Genomic DNA, 24,230 nt, shown 5'->3' with positions numbered 1-24,230 from the left:
GCCTTCTTCTGGTGTGTAGGAACATAGCAACAGTGTACTTATATAAATGAAATAAAAGAATTAAAAAAAAAAAAGAATTAAATTTGGAGGCCATACAGGCCTTTAGGAAGCACTTAAGAGGCAGAGGCAGACAGATCTGTCAGTAAGAGGCCAGCCTGGTCTACAGAAGAGTTCCTGAACAGCTGGGGACTACACAGAGAAACCCTATCTTGGAAAAACAAAGAAACAAAAAGAATTAAATCTATATCCTTACTAAGTTTTACATGTCAGCCAAAGACACTATCCTAAAGACTGCAAAAATAGAGATAATGAGAGTGATATATACTTACACTTGGTCCTTGGGCTTCCTGCAGCCATTTAAGAAGATGGGTCAAAGAGAAAGTTTTAAAATAATTAAACATACTCATTGCAGAACATATTATAAGCAAAACAGTTAAATTTGAATACAATACCCAAGTAACTACTTCCTAGTTACTTCAAAAGTTGCTTACAAGTTCTCATCTCTTTTAACTTAATTGTTTTTAAGACTTACATAACTTTATTTAGATATAATCACAAACCAAATGATTCAATTATTTGAAATGTATAAATTAATATACTCACTATACTTAAAAGGTTGTGCAATCTTCAATTTAGATAGAAGTTAAAATTTATTGATATAATTTTATATACTTATTTTAGAAATCTAAGAAATATAGAAAAGCATTTAAAACTACTTTCTATACAGACATAGACACTAACATTTTAAAAATTATCCAGTATGGGTTTTTTTTTTTTTTTTTTTGGTTGTTGTTGTTTTTTTTCTTTTTCCATTCCACATGTTTGTGCTTCTGTCTTGCTTTTAGGGGCCAGGATTTACCCAGGACCTTTTACATTTGCTCTACCACTGAGACAACATGGGTTAATGCCCAGTTTTTACATCTTAAATACTTTCATACATAACTCTAAACTTTTATTTAAACCTAAAAACGGTTACTATTTTGTACTGAGTACTTAATATTCTGTATTACCTAAGAAATTACTCCCACTAGGAAGTGAGAAAAGAGATATAAGGTAAGTGGCAGGTCTGAGGGGATGAGCGCAGAAGCAATAAACAGCACAGCAACTGTGTCCTCCAGTGTCACGAGCCAGGCTACTCAGTAGTTTCTGTACAGTGCACATTTCTTCTTTTTTTTAATTGAACAACTTTATTTTAAAAAACAAAGATAAATGTACGGATTTTAAAAGCATTTTTGCATAACAGTATATGAATACATTTTTGTCAGTACTTGCACATTTGCTTCTAATGACTTATATAAGTAAAGCCACATGAGCACATTTCTAACTGTTTCTGTTTTGTTTTGTATTGTGTTCTTAGAATAAATTTGCCAGACTGAAAAAAACTACTGTCAACGGATCTTCAAGTTTACATTTCCCTTTTATTCTCCTGTGTGGTGGAAGAACTGAATCTGGGAACTCTCACATGCTAGGCCACACTGGGCCACTTCTGTGCCAGGATCAGAAATGACTCTGTCTTGAGTGTGTGTGACCTCAGACCTGCCATTTACCTTCTTATACCTGTTTTCTCACATATAAGTGGTAATTATTTATTAGGTTACAGTACAAAAATATTCACAATTTTTTAAAGTTTAAAATCATGTATCAAAGTATTTATGATGTAAAAACAGGACATTTACCCATATTGTCTCAGTGGTAAAATAAATGCAGAAGGTTCTGGGTAAATCCCTGGCCCCAAAAGCAACTCAACCACATATCTCTGCCTTCCTAGTACTACTGGGGTTTAGGCTCTTTCATGGTGTTCTGGAGATCTGGACCCAGGCTCTCAGATTCTGTGTGCAGGTACTTTACAGGTTTATCTGTTTCCCCAGGCAGGTATGAAAAGTTTTAAGAGATTGAGCTGAACTGATTTTTCAGTCATTTGTAGTAAGTTTCTCTTTCACAGTAGCTTTCCTAATACTGTGTTTATTATTTAAGAAACACTGGTGAGAGAGCGGGACGTCTGGCTAAGAGTCTGAGCGTTTGTGCTGTTGACCAGCCCCGATCGACTTTAAAATGGGTGATGTTGAAAAAGGCAAGAAGATTTTTGTTCAGAAGTGTGCCCAGTGCCACACTGTGGAAAAGGGAGGCAAGCATAAGACTGGACCAAATCTCCATGGTCTGTTTGGGCGGAAGACAGGTCAGGCTGCTGGATTCTCTTACACAGATGCCAACAAGAACAAAGGCATCACCTGGGGAGAGGATACCCTGATGGAGTATTTGGAGAATCCCAAAAAGTACATCCCTGGGACAAAAATGATCTTCGCTGGAATTAAGAAGAAGGGAGAAAGGGCAGACCTAATAGCTTATCTTAAAAAGGCTACAAATGAGTAATTTCACTGCCTTATTTATTACAAAACAAATGTCTCATGATTTTTAATGTGTACCATAATTTAATTCATACACCAAATTCAGATCATGAATGGCTAACAATGTTTTTGTTGGACAGTCCTGATTTAAGTAAAACTGACTTGTGGTAACGTGAAAAAAAAAAAGAAAAAGAAAAAGAAACACTGGTAATTGTCAAATTATTCATTCCTCTTATTAGCAGAAATGTGCATCAGTTTCTTTTTCTTTTTTTGAATAATCTGACATCATCCTGAAAATTAAGTATTGTTCTAAACCTCTACCTTTACTATAAATGCATTTCAAAAATGAACACTTCTTTAACAGCAAATGTTTGACTTAACATAAGAACCCTAAGAAATAGAAGTATAGTTTATCATTATTATAAATAAGATGAAACTATTTATGTTAGTCTCACTATACATCTAAAGCTGGTTCCATCTCACAACTTTTCTGCTTCAACCTTCTGAGCACCTGGGGTTACAGGAATTTCTCTCTATACAGGGCAAACTGTTTACTTTTTTTTTTTTTTTTTTTTTTTGAGATAGAGTAGTTGTGGCTATCTTGGAAACTGCTATGCTTCAAATTCACAGAGAACCTCGTGGGATTAAAGGCATGAACCACTATTCCTGGCCTTTATTCTTTTTTCTTCTTCTTTTTTGTTTGAGTCAGGATTTCTTGTACCTTTGGCCGCCTTCAAACTTACTATGCATCCAAAGCTGGCCTTGAACTCTACTTTCCATTACATTTCTTTTTATAAGGCATAAATCATCTTTTTCATTCTCGCTTTTTAATAATTTTCTGAGCTGATAACTGGATGCAACTAGTTTTGAAAAGTTAGTTACCATGGGGGCTGGAGAGATGGCTCAGTGGTAGAGAGCACCAGATGTTCTTCTTTTGAAGAGTAAGTATATAAACAAAGAGAGAAAGGAATGTTTTAAGTATCACAAAAGGATATAATAAGGGTTTTCTAGCAACAATGAAGCCATTCTGGCCTCCTTAATCATAGGACGAGCCATGAGCGTTCTGCGCCTCCAGTAATGCTTTGGAAAGAAGAGATGACACATTAAGAATGTGTGCTGAGGAGAGGTGCTAAGAATTTTCTAGGTTTGAAGTCCTATGACGTCACAAGTCTTACATGGTCTCCTGTTCCAGCCAGATGAATGCATACAGGTCTGTATCTGCTGTTCCATTCCTTAGGGACAATAAACTGGAACCTATAAAAACATGAGATTAAAAAAAAAAGAAAATTAGCTATAAACTACACATACACATAACCATGTATATGTTTTTAATTATTTATGTTTAATTAATTCATGGAGAAGGTCTGGCCATTCTATAACTCAGGTAGGCCTGGAACTTACTATGTAGGTAAGGCTGCTCAAACTTGTGGCCTTCCTACCTTAATATCCTGAGTGCTGGCATTACAGGTGTGACTCATCATGCCCAGTTCTACACTCTCAAGTTGAAAAGTAGCATAATTAAGCTTTCTCTCTCTAAAAGGATGGGCCAGTGGATTTACATTTACTAACATTTATTCGTATGTGTGTATATATGTATGCGTGGGGGTGGGTGTGCCCTGGTGCAGGTCAAAGGTCAGAGAACGACTTGCAGGAGTTCTTTTTCTCCACCACCTGAGTCCTAGGAATTGAACTCTGTCAGTCTTATCAAAGTGTCTCTATCTACTCAGCTATCTTACTGACCTGAATTTTATCCTGAAGTAAATACTTAGAAATTTGGCATTTGACTTGTAACTATGTATCCAAAAACTACAGTATTATAAACCTAATTTCTGTTAGGAGGAAAAAACATGAAAGCAGGAGGAAGACTTAGAAAGATTAGGGATTTGGTGGGAGGAGTAGGAAATGAGAATACTGGAATGCTGCAAAGGATATTATGTTTATAAATGAAACTGTAAAAGAATTAAAAAAAACAATTAAAAAGGGAAATTACCTATGAAACCACAGATGGGGAGGAAACAACAAATAAATTGCAGGCATGCCAAACTTTTGGACACGGATTTATTTAATGTGGCATGGTGTTATTGTCAGACAAAACTGGAGCGATGTATCAGCAGTTAAGAGTACTTCCTGCTTTTTCAGAGGGTCTGAGTTCAGTCCTAACAAGTATACATATCAGATTGAGTAGCAGATAGCTTACAACACCAGGAACTCCAGTTCCAGGGAGTCAGAAAGTCTCTTCTGGCCTCCATGGGCACCTACAAGCATGTGGCATATACTCACAGAAATAAATACAGACACACTTGAAACTAAACAGTTGCTTACAGGATACTTGCTTGCCTGGCATGTGCAAGGCCCTAGGTTTAATCCTTACTGCTGCAAATTAAGTATTTAAGAAAAGGAAAGAAAGCTAACAATCTATATAGGGAAAGCAGGCTTCCTAACATGCACTTCTGTGTCTAGATTCAATTCTTCATTCTAACAGTGGGGTAGGAGCAGCTTTCTTGACTCAGCTACCTGTACTTAGTAAAAGTGAATTTAGCAGATAACATACAGATCTGAAGTACAACTCAAAGTCAACTTCACTTTCAGGAGAAATAAAACTTCACATATTGACAAAACTTAAGTTAAGCATCTCTTTCTCCCCCTGCACCCCCCACCCCAGGGTTTCTCTACATATCCCTGACTGTCCTGGAACTCTCTGTATAGACTTGAACTCAGTAAGATACACTTGCCTCTGCCTTCCAAGTATTGGGATTAAGGGAATTCACCACAACCAGCCAACAAAATAATTTTTAAAATTCCATTAAGATAGTTGTATGACTTGGTAGTTACAACAATTATTAAATTATATGCTTAAATTGAGCAGCTCATATTTACATAGATATATGAAATGTATCTATATCTTTATGTATACATATACACACCCATATATATACATATATACACACATACATATATTTATCTTCAATCATGATAATTAAGATATACAAATTCTCCTAATTTTTATCCCTATAACAAAACAAAACCCAGAAAACTCCCCAATGTATAAGCATTTCTAAGGAAAAAAGATAAAAAAGGGGGTTGATCAATGGCTCAGGTAGCAATGTGAGACTTCCAAGAGTCACTGTAGTAGCTAAGTAGATGAGATGTAAGCAAGCATTTTTATTTTTACCCATGTAAAGATCTAGGATGTAGCTCAGCTGGTGGAGACTTGCTTTACCTGCAAAAGGCCCTGTGTTCAATCCCCAGAAAAACATAAAACTGACCTTAGTACATTCCTGTAATCCCAGCACTCATGAGTTAGAGGCAAGAAGATTAGAAATCCAAAGTAATTCTCAGCTATACATCGAGTTTGAGGCCAGTTTGGGATAGGTGAAACTATCAAAAAAAAAAAAAAAAAAAAGGGGGGGGTGGCAGGGATGGGGTATGGTATTCACTTGTGATCTCAATGCTGGGGAAGAATTGGCTTGTAGCCCAGCTAGTCTAGTCTAATATGTAAGCTCCCTGAGACTTCATTTTAAGAAAAAAGGTGGATAATTCCTGAAAAACAACATGGGCTGTTGACCTATAGCCACCAACCCCCTTCATGTGGATCCACATATATAAGCCCCCCCCACCAATAGACACACACACACACACACACACACACACACACACACACACACACACACACACACACACGAGAGAAAGAGGAATTACATTGAAAATTATAATGTCTGAGAAGCTTGGTGAGATGGCCTCAGCAGGAGGAAGTGCTTGCTGCCTAGACAGATGGGTGCACTTGAACTCTGCATCCCACATTGCAGGAGAACCAACTTCTTCAAGTTGTCATTTAACCCCTGCATGTATGCACATCCACACACCAATATTTTTTTTTTTAAAAGAGCCCTAGAAAAATAGGATAGGAAGCTTTTTTATTTGTTTTACTCTTTTTAAATTTAAAACATATTTTAGATTATGCTTCATTCCATTTATTTGTTTGCTTGTTTAAAATCTGATTTCAATAAATAAATAAATCTTTTTTAAAAATGGGCTGGAGAGATGGCTCAGCAGTTAAGAACACTGTTCTTCCAGAGGTCCTGAGTTCAATTCCCAGCAACCACATGGTAGCTCACAACCATCTGTAATGGGATCTGAGGCCCTCTTCTATTGTGTCTGAAGAGAACGACAGTGTACTCATACACATAAAATAAATAAATAAATCTTTTAAAATCTGGTGTCACTATGTATCCTAGGTTGGACTGGAGCTTGTCATCTTCCTACCTCTAACTCCTGAGCTCTGGGATTTAAGTCAGTGAAGCAGTGCATGCTTGTCACCCTAGTTCTTAAGAGAGACAGGAGGATGACAAGTTCAAAGCTAGCCTGGTTAGGAGCCCTTGCTGCTCTTGCAAAGGACCCAGGTTCAATTCCTAGTACCTACATGGTGGCTCGCAATGTTAGTCTCCAGAGATGTGGATGTCCCTCTCCTCTACCTTCTGCGTACTCATGGTACACACACATGCAGGCAAAACACTCATGCATAATGCATATGTATAACAACACATACATATATATTTAAAACACTATTTTTAATATCTAATTATATGCATGTTAACTCTAGGTATGGTGGTATGTGCCTTGGGAGGCAGGCTCACAAGTTCAAAGCCAGTCTCAATTACAGGTGAGGTTTTGTGTGTTTTGTTCTTACACAGGAGCTTACAGAGCCATCTGCCTCTGTCTCTCAAGTGCTAAGATTAAATAGTTTTAATAGTCAGACATAGTTTGTGTTACTATGCCTGACACAAAGATGATAAATGTAGTTTTTTAAGATTTTTCTTTTTAAATTTTATGTGTATGTAACTGTGCATGTGTTTGGATCTCTTGGAGACCAGAAGAAGACATCAGATGTTCAGGTGGATCTCTGAGTTTGAGGCCAGCCTTGTATACAGCATGGATTCCAGGACTGCTAGGGCTACACAGAAAAACCCTGTCTCAAAAACAAAAACAAAACCCAAACAAACAGAGAATGTCTCAAACAAAACAAAATCAAAAACAAAAAAAAAAAAAAAAAAAAAAAAAATCTCCCAACAAATCCAGCAATTCCATGACAATAGACAGGTAAAAAATATATGGAAGGATCTTAAGCTGCTTTAATGAACAAAATGTGCCATTTAAGTATGAGCCTTGGAGATTTACTTCCTTCACTGATTAGTTAGGCCAAAATGAAAACAAGCAGTCTCATATGTGAATGCCAAGGAAAAAAAAGATGTTGGTAGATGTAAAATAGCAATGATCTCTTCATGTAGCGATTATTAATACTTTTATTTGTATTTTATTATATCTTAATGCAGTATGTTACTATGCCCACTCACCCCCAACCAGATGGGTAAAGAACAGAAAACCAGATGTCAATGTGCATCAGTTGGGAATTTCTACTCATCAAAATAAATGCTTTAAGATTATGCCACTGCAAACCAGCACCTAGGAGGCTAGGCTCGAGGCTTGACAGTTTTGAGGCTAGCCTGGACTATATCTAGTGACTGTGCTCCAAATACTTTCTAAAAACAAAAAATAAATGCTATTGCAGAGTTAAAGTTGGTAATTTCCCTATTATTGTTGTTTTTATCAACAAGAAAGAACTCCCTTAACTCCTAATAAATGTTGAAATGATATTTCTTGGACTGAATGTCTCTTTCCTCCCTCAAGCCACGTTACCCACGGCCTTTTAACCAAGCTCTCCCCCTTTCTTTAAGCTAATACCTAAACAATTTTCTAGCTAAGACTGAGAAGATAGATACAAGAGGGCACAGATTCAAAGAGTACAATTACAGTATATAAAAACAGCAATTCCTTTACCACATATACCATTAATATACAGTCTGAGGAACTACATGTTTATTGAGCTCTTTCATAGTCACTGAATACAATTTTCATTCCTCACATCACTTTTTAACAACCATGTGAGATGAACAGTCGTCATCTCTATTTTACAATATACAGTTCAGAAAAATACCTGGCCCTAAGGTCACTGGATTAATAAGTAGTGGAGTCAGGGTTCAGTCCAGATCTGTTTAATGACAAAGTCCTTGTTTATTGCTCTATACAACATTGCTTGCATTTTATTTTCATTTTATTAAAAGAAAAAAAAATCAAACCAAAATCCGATACCAAAAACCAAACCAAACAAACAGGTCTGGGAAAACAGGTCAGTAGTTCAGAACACTGGCTTCTCTTCTAAAGAACCCAAGTTCAATTCCCGAAACTCACACGGCGAGACACAAATGTCTATAACTCCAGCCCTAGATCCAGCACATTCTTTTGGCCTCCTGGACACTAGCATATACATTATACAGACATACATGCAGGTAAAACACCCACACACATACAATAAATAATAAATAAATAAATAAATAAATAAAATTTAAAATGTAATTATCTTAGAACAAATGAAAAATACTGACTACCTTAAGTAAATTATGTTTACTTATGTTGGCTCTGTTTTGCTCTGTTTTTCTTTTTTGGGCTTTGAGACAGGGTTTTTCAGTGTATCCCTTAGCCATCCTAGAGCCCCACCATCACAGAAATTTAAAAATGAAATTTCATTAATTTAGTGTGTGTGTGTGTGTGTGCGCGCACACACACACACACATGTGGAAACCAGAGGACGACTTGTGGGAATGCTCTCCTTCTACCATTTGAGTCCTGGGAATTGTCATCAGGTACGGTCAGGTGTCTTTATCAGGTAAGCTATCTCACTACCCCTCAAGGTGAAAATCTAAAAGGCAAACGCTACTTAGAAATGAGCAGAGCTGGCAAATGACTAAAGTCCGTTGGAAACATTTCCATGTGACTGTGCATGTCTGAATTTTTATGAGGATGGTGTTGACTTCTTAAGCTTTCACCTCACCTTGATAACAGTAACTCTGCGTGTGAGGGTAATTAATTTCCTAGAGTGAACATTCAGGGCATTATCCACTCTGAAAGCATAAGCAGTACTTACATTGAACACTGTGATGCTAGACATAAGTCACTCATCTTCCTTGCCAGACAGATCCTTACCTTGCAATAACAGACTCAATTGGCATGATACCAGGCACATAGTGGGCCATGGGAGAAACAAAGTGTCCATCTAGGATCTTACAATCTGACTGTTCTTCAACCTAAAAGAAAAGAAAACTGAGGTGTATACAAAGTAGACTAAGATACAGGTCTATCACAGCCTTTTTTTCTGATAAAATATTCTATTTAACTAGTCACTAACATTCTCTTTGCTCTTGCACATGAACGTCGTCTTTACCTAAAACAATTGAGCTACGTCCTCAGAACCAAAACTTTTTCATTGCTTACTATGTTTCCTTTTTGTCCCATTTTTTTTAAACCCAAAGATATTTGATACCTTCTGAAATATTTTATGCTTTTCTTTCAAACTCCTCCATTTATAATATTCCTAACAGGGAATGATCCATTGTCCCTTTTTAAAGACAGCTTCACAGTATTTGTTTTCCTTCTATGCTACAGTATAATTGGGATATAATAATAAATTTAGTTCACACACTGGCAGGCAATATCTCATAAAATACAAGTTAAAGGAATTCAGTACCATTCAACAGGGCTAGGACTATGGTTTAGTTTAGAGCATGTGGCAAGTGGAGAGACCCTGTATTCAACTCTAGGTACCACAAAACCAAAAACAATCAAAGGCATGCAACCATATAAAAACAATCAAAAGTACAATTTGTAAGCAGCAATAATTTGGTACCATCTAAGCTACTATCAAGTGTTCAGGGTAGTATCACGTTTCATTATGTGATAACATACTGGTGCATTATATGAGGACAAAAGGGGATTTTTTTTTTTCTGTAGTGTAGGCAGCTGTGGCAACATGTTTAAAATCACTTCAGTTTTGAAGCTGAGGCAGGAGGCTCATGAGTTCAAAGCTTGCTGGGGTTACATAGCAAGACCTGTCTTAAAAAAATTCAAACAACAATAATAAAGAAGGCAATTTGCTAACATTTAATACCTAAGCTTACTTCCTAAGAAATTATTTTTTAGTATTAAAAAAAAAATCATCGTTCAAGTCAAAAGTTAAAATTAAAGTAGCAGGAAGATATATTTTCACTATAATAAAACAAAAAACAAAACAAAAACATCCATGTCGGTGGCTGCTGTTGTTCAAATTCAGTATTTTGTATCTGTGAGTTAAGATTAGTAAACTGTTTTTTTTTTTCCCGTTTTTCCCATACAGCAGGCATCCTACCAATGATCTACATTCCTTGGTCCCACCATTAAAATAACAAAAATGGGTCTGGAGAGATGGCTCAGTGGTTAGAAACACACAATGCTCTTCCTGAGTCCCAGCAACCATATTAGGTGGCTTACAACTGTAACCCAGGCTCCAGGGGAATCTCACACCTCCACCTCCACAGGCACTTGCACTCAGGTGCACATACCACCCCCATGCTTACACACAATTTAAATAATAAAAACACCAGTGCACATAAACAAAATAAAACATCCCACCCAAAAAATCCCAACCAACCAATAACAAAACCCAAAACAAACCACAAACTGATTGTTCAAACATTTAACAAGCACAGCCCCCCATCAAAAGATTAAAATGCCATTTTTACCAGCCCAGTGGCATCAAGCCTTGCTTATCAGATTCCAATCAGCCTATATATTTTTATATCAGTAGAATACTATGTCACTAAGTACAGGTTTGTAACATTCATTAAACTACATTAATTTCTTTATGATTCTTCCTTTTCAGAGTATTCCTGATCTGATTGTACTTTCCAGTAGTTTCCCAAAATAGAGATGCCTTAACAGTATATATTACGCATCTTTTGTCTTTGTATGTGTGTATGTAGCTCAGACTTGCCTTGAATTCACGGTGTAGTCAAGGGTGCTTTTCAACTTCTGATCCTCTGCCTCCACTTCCTAAGTTTTAGAATTACAGGTGTATGCCACCACCACAGGTTTAATGCAGTGCTGGAAATTAAACCTCAGCCTTTGTGCAAATTAGGTAAACACCCTATCCACAGATCTATATTCTCGGCTCCCTAAATTCTACACTGATTAACAGTGTTGGTGGGAATGTAAAATGGTGCAGATATTCTGGAGTTTTGGTAGGTTAGATATAGAGTTACAATATGAACCAACAATAAACTCACAGGTATAGTTAACAGAACTACCCCATATAGAATGTTCATGTAACATTTATGCTCGAGTGTTCACAGTAGTTTATAGTTTATTCATAATAGTCCCAAAATAGAAACAACCCAAATGCCTACAAATTTGTGAGTAGAGAAGAAAGTTTGTGGTTACAGAAAAGATTACTGATGCAAGGTGAACCATGAACAAGCCTTATAAACACACTAAGAGGGGCAAGAGAAGGCAAATGCACTTGTGGTACTAGATTGGCAACCTGAGTTCAAGTCCCAGAACTTACCTAAAAGTGGAAGGATAGACCCATATCTCTACAATGTTGTCCTCTAATCTATTAATTGACATTCATGAGATGGCATGTGTGCCTACCCACACAGACCACGTACACAACAGAATAGTGAAAATTAATAAACTGAAAAATACTTTCTAAGTGAAAAACCAGAGATTATATACTGCATAATTCCATTTATAAGAAATGTCCTAAAAATGAGACTCCATAGATGATACAGAAAACAAACTAGTAACTGCCAGAAAGTGGGAGCAGAAGCCATAGGAAATCATAGCTAGAGTGACAGTGTGTATTTAGGGTCAATGAAAATGTATGGAATAAAATGGTTAAAAAAAGTGATAGGTAATAGGTATATACTTAGGTAACAAATCTAAAACATTCCATTGTATAATTCACATAATTTAAAATTTTAAACCAGGGTGGGAGTGTCTTGAAATTAAGAGTATCCTCTGTGGCTGTGAAGAGACAGGACTAGGAGGTGGAGACTAGCGGAGATGAGAGGAGACTGGATCTGTACTTGGCACTTTGCTTAAAGGCCACTATTCTTGCTACGTTCACTTGTACATGTATTTCTTTACTGTGTGTTTGGGTGTTTATCCACCTAAGTATGTGGGCACGCTTACCTATATATGTGTGGTGATTTCTGGCCCTAGCTGTCATAAACTCCTTATGCAGACTGGCTGGCTTTGAACTTAGAGATTTGCCTGTTTCTGACTCCTTTCTGTTGAGATTAAAGATTATTTCTTCCACGCTAGGTTGCTCTATTTTTTGCCACAAAGTCTCTCAGTGAACCTGGAGCTTGCAGTCTCTAGCTCAGCAGGCCCCAAGATTCGTCTGTCCTTGTTTCTCTAGTGCTAGTGTTAAAGGTACCTGCTTCCACGGTTTGTATGAGGATACTGGGAATCTGAACCTGGGTCCTTATGCTTGTGCAATGAGCATGTACACACTGGGCCATCTCAGTCTGTAAAAGACCATTACCTTTTTTTTTTTTTTTGAGACAGTGTGTGTGTGTGTGTGTGTGTGTGTGTGTGTGTGTACTGTGGGGGCTGTATTTCTTAAGGCAGTGTTTCTCTTTCTCTGTATAGTACTGGCTGTCCTTGAATTTACTCTGTAGACCAGGTTGGCCTTGAACTCAGAGATCTGCCTGCCTCGGCCTCCTGAGTGCTGGGATCAAAGGTGTGTGCTACCACCACCCAGCCCAAAAACCTTTAATTTTTAAAAGAAAAGAAAAAATGGGGGCCATCTTTTTATAAACATTATATTTTATAAAGAGAAAAATACTCACCAAAATTTCAATCATAAAGAAATTCTTAAAATCTAGACCAAATGTAACATTCTTTCTGTGGAAAAGACTTCCATTTTTAAGTTTCTGGGTTTTTTGGTTTTTTTTTTTGTTGTTGTTGTTTGTTTTTTTGTTTTTGGAGAAACTTTTGGTGAAGAAAATCTATATATATCCAATATGTAAAAGATGCAAGCATACTTACTTCAGCTGAAGGTCAGGGATAGATTGCAAAACCAAAATCTAGTTCCCTTCTATTACACAATTACACAAACTTAGATTTTATATAAAAGCATCTGATTACTTATGAGACAAAACAATTTAGAAAATATTCTTCTCTCATGTGCAGAGCACTTTCTAGCTTTCTCTGAGCACTGTGTTCTACTATAGCTCCCTGGTACTTCCTAATAGTGCTTTCGCAAATATGCCTAATGTGTTCATCCTCTAAGTAGATCGCTTTCTTTTAATACTTACTAGTCTTCTTTAATATTCTTCTTTAAGGTTGAATAATTGAACCCTCAGGAGCCTAAGGATACAAAATGAAACTCAGAAAAATGCAGCCTAAATACTATGTATTCAGGCAAATGCTAAACATATGTTCCCCACTACTTATGAGTAAAACTAAAACACAGTTGGGACAGAACAGCACTCTTGAAATATGCATACACGCTCCAGTGCACTGCCTCAGGGCCACTGCTACAGGACTTCAGTACTTGGTTTGTTCTTACGTACCTTATCGATGTGTACTGGATAGTCACTTGAAACCAGGTTCTGGCACCTTTCTCGATTTCCAATCATTTTTCTGAATTCAAAAAGTCTGTTAGGAGACAATTTTCTTTAAATACAAAAATAAATCTTTTTTTGTTAACTATTAGACCTATGTTATGAGTGATGAACAGTGATTAAAATTAGCAAATTCAATTAAAAGGCCTTGTTCAATTTAAATTTTATCATTGATAGAAAAGGGTACTTTTTCTTCTCTTTTAGGAATTGAAAAACTTCTCTTAAAAAACATAACAAACAAAATTGTTCAGAATAAACACATTTAAGATTCAGAATGAAATGGGTCAATCCTGAAAATAATTTTTCTTAGGTCCAGGTTTTGTCGTGAGCCCCAGTGTATTACAGTTTCACAGTCACTGACAGTTTGCACCAAAGTCATGATGCTATATGCTAAAGTGTACAAAAATACGTAAGAGGATAAGAGAAAAAGGTTTTCTGAAGTTCAGTGTTTAATGTCATCAATACACTACTCTAGATTTGAAGCTACGATATATTATAACTAAAATAAAAATTAAATTTGTATTAAACAAGAAATTAAAAATAAGCATTCAAGGGCTGGAGAGATGGTTTAGTAATGAAGAGCACTTGTTGCTCTTGCACCCATGTGGTGATTCACAATCATTCACAGTTCCAGTTCCAGGGGATCCCATTACCCCTCCGACCTCTACAAACACAAGGCACATATGTGGTACACAAACACTTAACATGCAGGCAAGTACTCACACAGTCAAGCATTTATGAAACACACACACACACACACACACACACACACACACACACACTCACTCTACCTCTTAAGATCTTCTGGCCTTCCCCATCCTCTGATGAAAAGTTTTGTGAGGAGAAGTCTCCGGTATAGAATATCTAACTTGCTTACACCCATGAGTGCCAAACAGCATCTAAAAGTAAAATTTAAAATCACTTTATTTTTACTTTCCATCAAGGCAACAGGTCAACTTTCGAACCACTTATCTGAATACCAGGCAAAATTAAAGACTGAAGAGTAAATCCCTGAATCTGTCCCTGTAAAAATATAGGAGGAGATTTAGAAGAACTGGGATGGAAAGTAGAGAAATGAAGAGCCTAATGCCTTACTAAACAATGAGTTCTTCATCTTAAGTACAGGGACTGACTTAAGTAGCTTGTGTGTTGGAAAGCAAGATTAACGAATGATACCCACATAGTACTGAAATACTAGCCAGGCACTACTTAATTTAAATAAGAACAACTACATGTTCTTATTTAAGCTATATAAGAACCCTCACAAAGGATTACTTGAGTTGCGCAGAGGAAACTGAGGCATAGAGAAATCAGTTATTTATCCTAGGCCACGTTGCTAGTTGGAGAGAGGACCAAACTTCAGGGATAGTAAAATGTTCAAGATTTATCGAGCTCACCATACTAACTCTTTTTAACAGTAAACAAATAGTAATAGTGCTTCTAGTTGGATACTATTTACTTCTAAATATTCTTGTTTCTTTCCCCCTTTTAGTTTAGTTTAGTTTTTTTTTTCTCCCCAAGACAGGGTTTCTCTGTGCAGACCGGGGCAGTTCTCAAATTCAGAGATCCACTTGTTTCTGCCTCCTGAGTACTAAGATTAGAGTTGTGTGCCACCACTCAATATTTCTAAAAAAAATAATATCTAGCCCAACCTTTCTCAATTAAAAGATGTAGTTCTGGGCTTGAGATGTAGCTGAGGCAGAGTTCTTGCTTAGCAGACATGAAATCCCAGGTTCAATCCCCAATACTATAAAAATGAAAGATACATATGGATACATTCATATATATATATATATATATATATATGGATAAAACATGATTCAGATTAAAGTTTCACTGTAGATATATGAAACATGAAAAATTACATTTCTATCAATTAACTTTAATAAATATTTATTTCTTCAAAAAAATCTGAATGACTTTTACCTAAACTTTCTTTTTGATATATTAAAAAGTTCAATTTAATGTTTTTCTTTTTTAGCGAAAGGGTCTCAAGCAGTAGTCTGATCTTCAACTCGCTATGTAACTGAGGTTACCCTTGAACTCCGGATCATCTCAGCCTCCAAAGTTCTGGATTATTATTATTGATATGAATCACAACACATAGCTTTGCTTTGTTATGTTCTTTTTTGAGATAAGCTTATCTAGCTCTGTAGTCCAAGGTTGTTAGTAGTTCAGAGTTGGCCTCAAATTTGTGGTATTCCTTTTTGCTTGAGCTCTCCAAATGTTACAATTTCAGGTGTGCAACATTCCTTAGATGCCTTAAAGTTTTCCTTTGTATAATATATGTGTGTGTGTGTGTGTGTGTGTGTGTGTATATATGTATATATATATATATATATATATACATACATACATACATACATACATACATACATACATACAAACATACAGTGTAACCCACCATCAACTGGACTGGTACTTTACCTTCTTAGGACTGAACCAGCAAAACAAGTTGTTCCCACTGTTTCACAATTCTCATAACCAGGAATATTTACTAGATACTGTTACTCCTTAGGCCAGCACAAAAACTGCCAAGCCCACAGCTTTGCATTAAGCCTACTTGTACCCACATCTTTCCAGTGACAGACAGCCCTAGGTGCATAGCTGCAGTTGTTTGACCCAAAATTTTACAATCAGAATTACTTTTGTGAAGACCTCATTCTCGAAGCAAGCTGCTATAACCAATAACTTTTTGTTTCAAAACAACCTATATGTACGTCCTTCTTAAAAAACAAAACAAAACAAAACAAAACAAAACAAAAAAAACAGTTTTCACTTGTAACTTGATATGCCATGTTTGGTTGATATAGATATCTACCCTTTTCTGAAGAGAAAAGTAGATGGGGTGGGGGAGGGAGGTATGACCTGGGACAGACAGACTGTATTAGGGATAAATGAGAATCACTTGTCTCAGTCTCCTTAGATGTATCTATTACAGTACACACATCCTGGGCTGTAATCACTTGCATAATCCCAAATAAATTCACGTCTTTAAAGGGTGTTTCTGTTTTAAAATGGAAAGAAGCAACATTTCTAATGATAAATCGTTCATTTGAATTTCCTGTAAAATTTCCAGCTAAATGTATAAAACAAACATTCATGGCAATACCTTGAAATTCACCTTTGAAAACCTTGGTTGTACTTAACAAATCTCTTGTTCAAGTATTCAGTAGAAATCCATTTTCTTTTGCAAAATTCACCAACTCTTCCAACCACTATTTATAATATATTTTCCTTTCCCAGTCTTACACACATAGACAAGTGGGTCAATTTTAGCCTTCTTAGGACACTCAGGTACTTAATAAAGGCCAAGGTGGCTTTATGACGCAGCTGGAGCCGGAGGCAGGCCGAGGCGCGCGCTCTACCAGCCCTCTTCCGCCGCGGCCGTGGGAATGGACACATCTGCCCACGTGCGGAAAGCCAGCCGGCCATGACAACGACCACCACCATAACCGCAACCGTGGCACGCTCAGTCTCCTCCTTTACTGACCCTCTACACTTCTCCTCTCACAACCAGACTACAACGATGGCCTCGGCAAGTCAAGGGCACTTTGATGCTTATGAGGCACTAGATCTTACAGAATTTGCCAAAACCCAGCCTTGGTGGCGCAAGCTTTTCGGGCAAGAGAGTCGGTCTTCAGGTGAGAAGTACAGCGTGGCAACCCAGCTGCTTATTGGAGGTGTCACTGGTTGGTGCACTGGCTTCATATTCCAGAAAGTTGGAAAGCTGGCTGCCACAGCAGTGGGAGGGGGCTTTTTTCTCCTCCAGCTTGCAAACCATACTGGCTATATCAAAGTTGACTGGAGTCGAGTAGAGAAGGACATGAAAAAAGCCAAGCAGCAGCTGACGATTAGGAAGAGCGCCCAAATACCAACTGAAGTCAAGAGCAAAGCTGAGGAGGTGGTGTGCTTTGTAAAGAAGAATGTTTTAATAACTGGAGGATTTTTTGGAGGATTTCTGCTCGGTATGGCATCCTAAGGGGTATCGCTTCACTTCCACTGTTCACCAGCCTCAACACTCCATCCTAGGAAAATCCAGACTCTTCCGTCTCCTCAGGCCCTCCTCTCTGTTGTAAATCTGAATCGCTTCCATAGGCATCTTGCCCATGCAAATTTACACAGGCCCTCCTATGGGCTTGACAGCAAAGGGGGAAGTATGCTCTCCATCTGGAGGCCAACAAGAATGGTCTTTTTCCTGTGTGTAAAATCTGCCCTAGAACATCTCTAAGATCTGCCCCTAACAGTTGAGCTGGAAGAGCGACGCGCAATTACCTTACTATGCTCTTCACGGAAAGGAACTGAATATACCTGACTTTGAGCACGGAAAGAAAGAAAACACAAAAGGGACAGTTGTGGGAGTACCATGCACTAGCCAGCTATTTTAGGGGGACAGTCTCCTTACAGAATTTTACAAGTAAATTGATTGATGCTTTATTTTCCTCTTGACAGCTACCCCAGTAAACTATAATTATAATAGTTATCTTAGTTAAGAACTCAGAAGTATGATACTTCAAAAAGGGCTATAACTTAAATACTAGGGCCTACTTTTTGGGTCCTTTTTTGGAAGGGGTTGGTTGGGGTGCACATAGGGCCTTGCTTATACCAGGCAAGGTCTACTCCTACTTCTTAGCCTTTTGGGTACTTTTTATTTTGAGAGAAGATCTTACTAAATTGCTCTAGCTGGCCTAGTACTTGACATCCTCATGTATCAGCTTCCTGAAGAGGTGGGATTACAGGCCCAAGCCACCAGGAACAGCTGCCCCAGGACCTTAAGAAAGAACTGAAGAACATACTTCTCAGTCTACTTTGCCCCTTCTCAATCTTCTCATTTGCCTTTTCCTCCAGGAATAGGTTGCAAGAACCTATCTAGTTGGGTTTCCTGTATCAGGGCTTCGTCTTCTTCAATCAACTATCAGCTGGGTGAAATTCTCATCTAGAAGCTTCAATGGAGAAGAATCTGCTTTCGGGCTCTTAAGTTTGGGGTACAATTTATATACTTGCAACTATAGGATTTATTCATATTTTGTCCTTTGTCATCAGAGGACAAACTCAGCTCTGGGAGGCTATCCACAGTTCTTCATCTCACGCTGACTTTGGTCTCTCCATACAACTCAAAAATGGCAGACTTCTTTTCTTCATGGCCAGGTGGAGAGATTGAGTATGCCCTGGGAGTCTAACACCTCTGTAGAAAGGGCAAGTGTGTTGTGAGTGCCACTAGTGTTTCCATTTTCTGTTGCTTAGAAAGAAAAATCTTGGGTCCAGCCCAAACTCAACACTGTGAGTGCCAGAAAACAATGATCTTAAAGAACAACGTTGGAAAGAAATACTACATGGGAAGAAGAAACTAACTGTACTTCTCAGTCTTCGAGTATATTAAACCTTTAATACCAGGACTAAATTCTTCATATTTCCACCAGTAGGGGAAAAAAGTACCCACACAAATTCAAAAATAACAACAACAAAAAATATATAAAAACCATGGACTCCATAGACCTGAGGAACCACTTGTTTATAAGCCAACTAGCTCTTTGCAGTTTGTTTAAATCATGTTTATATTCTTCCATTCACTTAAAGCTGTTACTTAAAAATAATACTCGCCTGCAGAGTAAATTTGCCAATTAGTACGTTGTATTTCAGTTATTAAACAAATGGGAAATGGAAATTGGCTTTTATGGTGTTCTTTTTGAAACGGGATCTCATGCAATTCAGGCTGACCTCAAACTTCTAATCATTACCTCTACCTCATGCAACTGGAAGAGTTTTTAAATGTTAGCAACCCCATATCTCTACTATATACCTATTCTACTAAAACAATTAAAATCATTTAAGCCAGTGTATTCTTTACTCATTAACAAAAGTCTAGGGCTGGTGAGAAGGCTCAGTAGTTAAAGCACTGGCCACCATGCCTGATATTCTTTGATCCCCGGATATGCATGTTTGGAGGAAGAGAACTGACTTCTGTAAGTTGTTCTCTGGCCTTGCACATCTCAACATGTGCTTACACACAGGCACACACAGTTAAAAATAATATTCCATACTCCCAATGAGTTCAGGTCTTTGAACATATGGAGTAGGATGGAGATACATTTTAAAGAAATATAATTCTAAATGATGAACAGCTATTATGGTTTGGATCTGAAATGTCCTCTGGGTGTGCTAAAAACTTGGTGCTCATTTTATAGGGAGGTGGTACAACCTAATGAAGCAGTTTAGTTCTGGGTATGTGTGCTTGAGGTATATCAAGGGCCTAGGTATATCTCTTTTCTCTGTCCTTCCCAGTTCACGACTGGAAAGGAGCTTCTCTGCTACACCTTCTGTGTCATGATGTTCTTCCTGGCTATAGGACTAAAAGCAAAGCCATCACATGAACTCTGAAACCATGAGCCCAGATAACTTTTTGTGGTAGTTTGAATGAGAATGGCCCCATAGGTTCATATACTTGAATACTTGGCAGAACTATTTGGGAAGATTAGGAGGCATACATAGCCTTGCTAGAGGCGTGTCACTGGGGGTGGGCTTTGCGATTCCAAAAACCTACACCATCCCCAGTTAGTTTTCTTTACCTTCTAATTGTTGACCAGGATGTGAGCTCTTAGGTACTGCTCCAGCACCATACCTGCCTGCTGCCACATCCTCACCACAACAGTCACTGACTTAATTTCTGAAAGTTTATCCCCACATAAACTTGGTCATGGTGTTTCCATTGCAATAGAAAAATGTTTAATTTTTTTTTTTTCAGTTTAGGTTGGTTTTTGAGATATTTTGTCACAGAGACAGGAAGCTAACATCCATTTAAATTATTTTACTACTTGGATCTTTCTGTAATAGTTCACATACTCATGTTCGTCTTTCTCTAGTATCATACACTAAGATAATTCACCTTTGGAATATTCACATATTATGACAATAAGTCAATGTGAGAAAACAAAACCCAAATATCCTTCAACAAGAAACAGTATGCTATCCAAGAGCTAATTCACTTTTTTTTTTTTTAAAAAAAACAAGTTCCCTCTACATTGCCCTGGCTGTTGTGGAACTCTATGTAGATCAGGCTGGCTTCAAACTCAGACATCTGTCTCTGGCCCATGTATTTTAAAGGCAAATGTCAACATGCCCAAAACACTTTTCAGAAATTACATCAATTTCTGCATGTGTATTAAAGTACCTGATGTCAATGAACTATCAATTATTTTGTAATGAAAAATATTCATTATAAAACAAATTGTTCATTCCTTTGTTTTTCAACCCAACACTATAAAAATTCCCCAAATCACTTTGTTTTCCTATGTAATAAACCACTTCAAGCCTAGAGGCAGTATATTTTCTTGCTATATTTACCTACTAGCCACAGGTAAAGAATAGAAACCAAATCAAACACATACAAAGCTTATTATGTATTTGGTTCAGAAATTTGGTATTATACAGATATTCTTAAATCTTATTTCAGTCTCAGAACAGTATAATATGAATTTCTGTATCTCTAAATGATATAGTTCTTTCTTTTTTGGTGTATGTGTATTTGTGTATATGTGTACGCTGCATATATGTAGATTGACATGTCAGTTACAAAAATCACTTAGATGGTGTGGGGGTGTTATAGACACATGCATCAATGACCAGCCTTTTACAAAAGTGTTGATGACTTCAACTCAGATCCTCCTGCTTATGTACAAAGTACTCTTACCCACTGAGCCATTTCTATATCCTCTAAAAAAACAAAACAAAACAAAACAAAAAAAAAAAAAAAACAAACAACTTTCTAGGCAGAGCTGGCTATGTTCAGGATATCCAGAACTATGAATCTTCGAAATTGGGATAAAGATAACATCAGTTTACATTAAAGTGCCATATGGAGCTATTCCAAGTACTAAAAGCTTTAAGGTCAAGCAAGACACCAGCAAGATCCCGTAGAAGTAGCAGTCACTTTTGAAGCACCAAACAAAATGGACACAACAGCCATCTATGTTTTTAAATAGCAAGTGTAAAGGAGAGAAACAAAGTGGACCTAAAATAGAAGTGTGATCACAGTGCCAAGGAATAGAATGTCTTTCCTAGAAATGAGTTTTATTGCTAATGTGGCACTCGTCATCTACGAATATTACTCCATCTAGTACTTTTTAATCTCCTATTACTTTGATATCTAAGTATTTAAACAAACATTACTTTTTCTTCCTAAACGTTTTTGTTTTTGAGACTGGGGTTCACTATGTAGCCCTGGCTTGTGTCCAAGTCATAGAGAGTAGCTTACCTCTGCTTCCCCAGTGTACCTTAAAAGCATAAGTAAAATTCAAAATTGTTATTGTGGTGAGAAACCCACTTCTGCAAGCTGTCCTCTGACCTCCTTACATGCCCCGTAGCATATGTGTACTGTAAAATAAAATTTAAAACTATAATATTTTTAATCTACTATGTACATTAACTTCCTTCTTACCCACCCTCAAAGAGTTGTAACTTTCATTTTTTTAAAAATGTGTGAGCATCTGCCTACATGTATACATATGCCTAGTGCTTGTTGAGGTCTGAAGAGCGCATCAGATCCCTTAGAACTGGTTGTATATCTCAGTTCAGGACTTCAAAATTGAACATTTGAAAGGTCTAGTTCAATCTCCAGCATCACCAAAAGAGAAAAAAAAAGTGGAGTAGGGGCACAAATACCCAACAAGTCTCACATTTTTGAATCATACATTCAGAAAGGCTTAATCTCTTCAATTTTTGCTCTTTTTTTGATAGACTATTTCAAAACAAACAACAACCCAAACCAAAAAAACCCCACTGTTGTCCTCCCCATGTTTGCTTTGATTGCTACATTTGTTTCTGAGAAATAGCTTATTTAGACTTCATTGTCTATATATTCTCTGAATGTGTTTTTGTTGTCTGAAGTCATCACTTGGAGACAGTGATGGAAAGACCTGAGTTTCTCCACTAGCTGTGTGACCTTGAGTCAGCCACCTCAACTGGAAAGTGGAAAACTATACTTGGCCTAATACAGAGCAACAAATTATTTCATTTAAATAAACACTAAATGCTTGTTTTGCTATTAAGAAATATGAGAAGATATTATTGGTATTCTGTTTACAGGGAACCTGGTGGAAAACAGTACAACTTCTGCTGTCAGAGGAGTCCTGCTTTTTTAATTCAAGCCACTGTTAGCCCTCACCAATCTACCTTTTCTCCCTGACTTTCACTGTCAATCCCTCTCCTCTTTAGAAAACCATTGTAGGGATGAAATGAGGGGGCTGAAGATTTCTTTCAACATACACATTCTGCTTGATGAAATGCTAGTTAAATTTTTCTTCCACTATTTTATGAGCCCAAAATTGTGGCACTGTCCAGGGATTAGAAAAGACAACCACGACACAGGAAAAAATAGCATAGTTTAAAAAGTACTTTCTTTTCTACCCATCTGTAGTATTGGAGCCAATTACACAAATGTGCATTTCTGTTACTATAAATAAATCTGCAGGACTGAATACAATTACATATCTAACATCAGGACTGGACTCGGAAGATTAATAAGACATTTCAAGTTTAGTTGTTCTCTAGTGGGGTATACATAAGATGATCCTAAATGAAAGATCAAAGTTGAGGTGATGGTAATACTACACACAGAGAGCTCATGAGGCCGGACAAATGCTAAGAGCTATCTATGATGAATTCAAGAATTGAGACCCGGTCTCAACTCTGAGAGATTACTGGTTTATCTCGACCTCAGGTCAAGATAAAATAGACGCGTTTCTACTTTACACATCTCCTAGGATAGATGTGATCCAACGAAACCACATGACAATATTATCTAGAGTTAAGAAAACATTAATTTATGAGACACAATGACTTCTGGCACCAATTAGCTTAACAGCCCAATGGCAGGGATAGCGACTAGGAAGTAAACAGCATCTGAGTCAGTGGAGTGTTTATGATCCTGAGGCTGAAAGCTGCTGGTTGGACTAAATAGGCTTTGCTGAGGGACTGTTTTTGCGAAGCTGAGGCTGGAGGGCCGGGAACCAGCGAGGTTAGCAGCAGCTGGCTGCCATCAGCTCGACCCTCAGTCCCCTCAGGTGCGGAGACAGCGGGACAACAGTGGCTGGCTGCCATCAGTCCCATCCCTCAGTCCCTTAAAGTGAGGCGCCGCGGGCCAGCAGGGTTGGGGCGTAAGGGTCCCCTACGCCCTCTGACCAGGACACTGCTGCATTCATGCCGTCTTGCACGTACGCAGAAGCCAGCCACGCACCGGCTGTTACTTACAGGCCGCTCGCGGACGCACACCTGAAGGGGAGCTCGCTAACCTCTGAGCACCGCCGCTCTCCAGGCTCTGGGGACCGGACTTTCGCCTCAGCTCGGACGGCCGAGAGCTGAATCTCCTCAGGTACCAAGCAGCGGGCTAGCT

At 37.7% G+C, this 24,230-nt stretch overlaps 3 protein-coding genes across 3 annotated transcripts in view; 2 read left to right on the top strand and 1 right to left on the bottom strand.

Moving 5' to 3' along the window:
- The window catches only part of ABHD18 (abhydrolase domain containing 18), a 37,118-nt gene extending 12,926 nt beyond the window's left edge, over window positions 1-24,192 (bottom strand). The window contains exons 1-7 of the mRNA XM_080929164.1: window positions 24,089-24,192; window positions 14,635-14,742; window positions 13,793-13,877; window positions 9,384-9,484; window positions 3,521-3,599; window positions 3,331-3,425; window positions 330-347 (exon numbers count right to left, since the gene is read on the bottom strand). Coding sequence (XP_080785290.1) covers window positions 330-347; window positions 3,331-3,425; window positions 3,521-3,599; window positions 9,384-9,484; window positions 13,793-13,877; window positions 14,635-14,726 — 470 coding nt within the window. The 5' untranslated portion in view covers window positions 14,727-14,742; window positions 24,089-24,192. The remainder of the gene's footprint in view (window positions 1-329; window positions 348-3,330; window positions 3,426-3,520; window positions 3,600-9,383; window positions 9,485-13,792; window positions 13,878-14,634; window positions 14,743-24,088) is intronic.
- Window positions 1,988-2,516, top strand: LOC308430376 (cytochrome c, somatic). The gene has a single exon (XM_080929526.1). It carries the CDS (start codon window positions 2,053-2,055, stop codon window positions 2,368-2,370), a length of 318 nt encoding a protein of 105 aa, XP_080785652.1. The 5' UTR covers window positions 1,988-2,052; the 3' UTR covers window positions 2,371-2,516.
- On the top strand, window positions 17,277-17,825 carry LOC308430155 (FUN14 domain-containing protein 2-like; the record flags this gene model as incomplete). Its single annotated transcript, XM_080929280.1, has 1 exon — window positions 17,277-17,825. One exon carries the CDS (start codon window positions 17,277-17,279, stop codon window positions 17,823-17,825), a length of 549 nt encoding a protein of 182 aa, XP_080785406.1.
- Window positions 24,193-24,230: the final 38 nt, after the last annotated feature.

This window comes from Micromys minutus (genome assembly GCF_963924665.1).
Source record: "Micromys minutus genome assembly, chromosome: 15".
Lineage (NCBI taxonomy): Eukaryota > Metazoa > Chordata > Mammalia > Rodentia > Muridae > Micromys > Micromys minutus.
This window is presented reverse-complemented; position numbering and strand designations above follow the sequence as displayed.

What these genes read in the sequence shown, in the direction of transcription:
- LOC308430376 (XM_080929526.1), top strand. Translation starts at nt 2,053, where the DNA reads ATGGGTGATGTTGAAAAAGGCAAGAAGATTTTTGTTCAGAAGTGTGCC.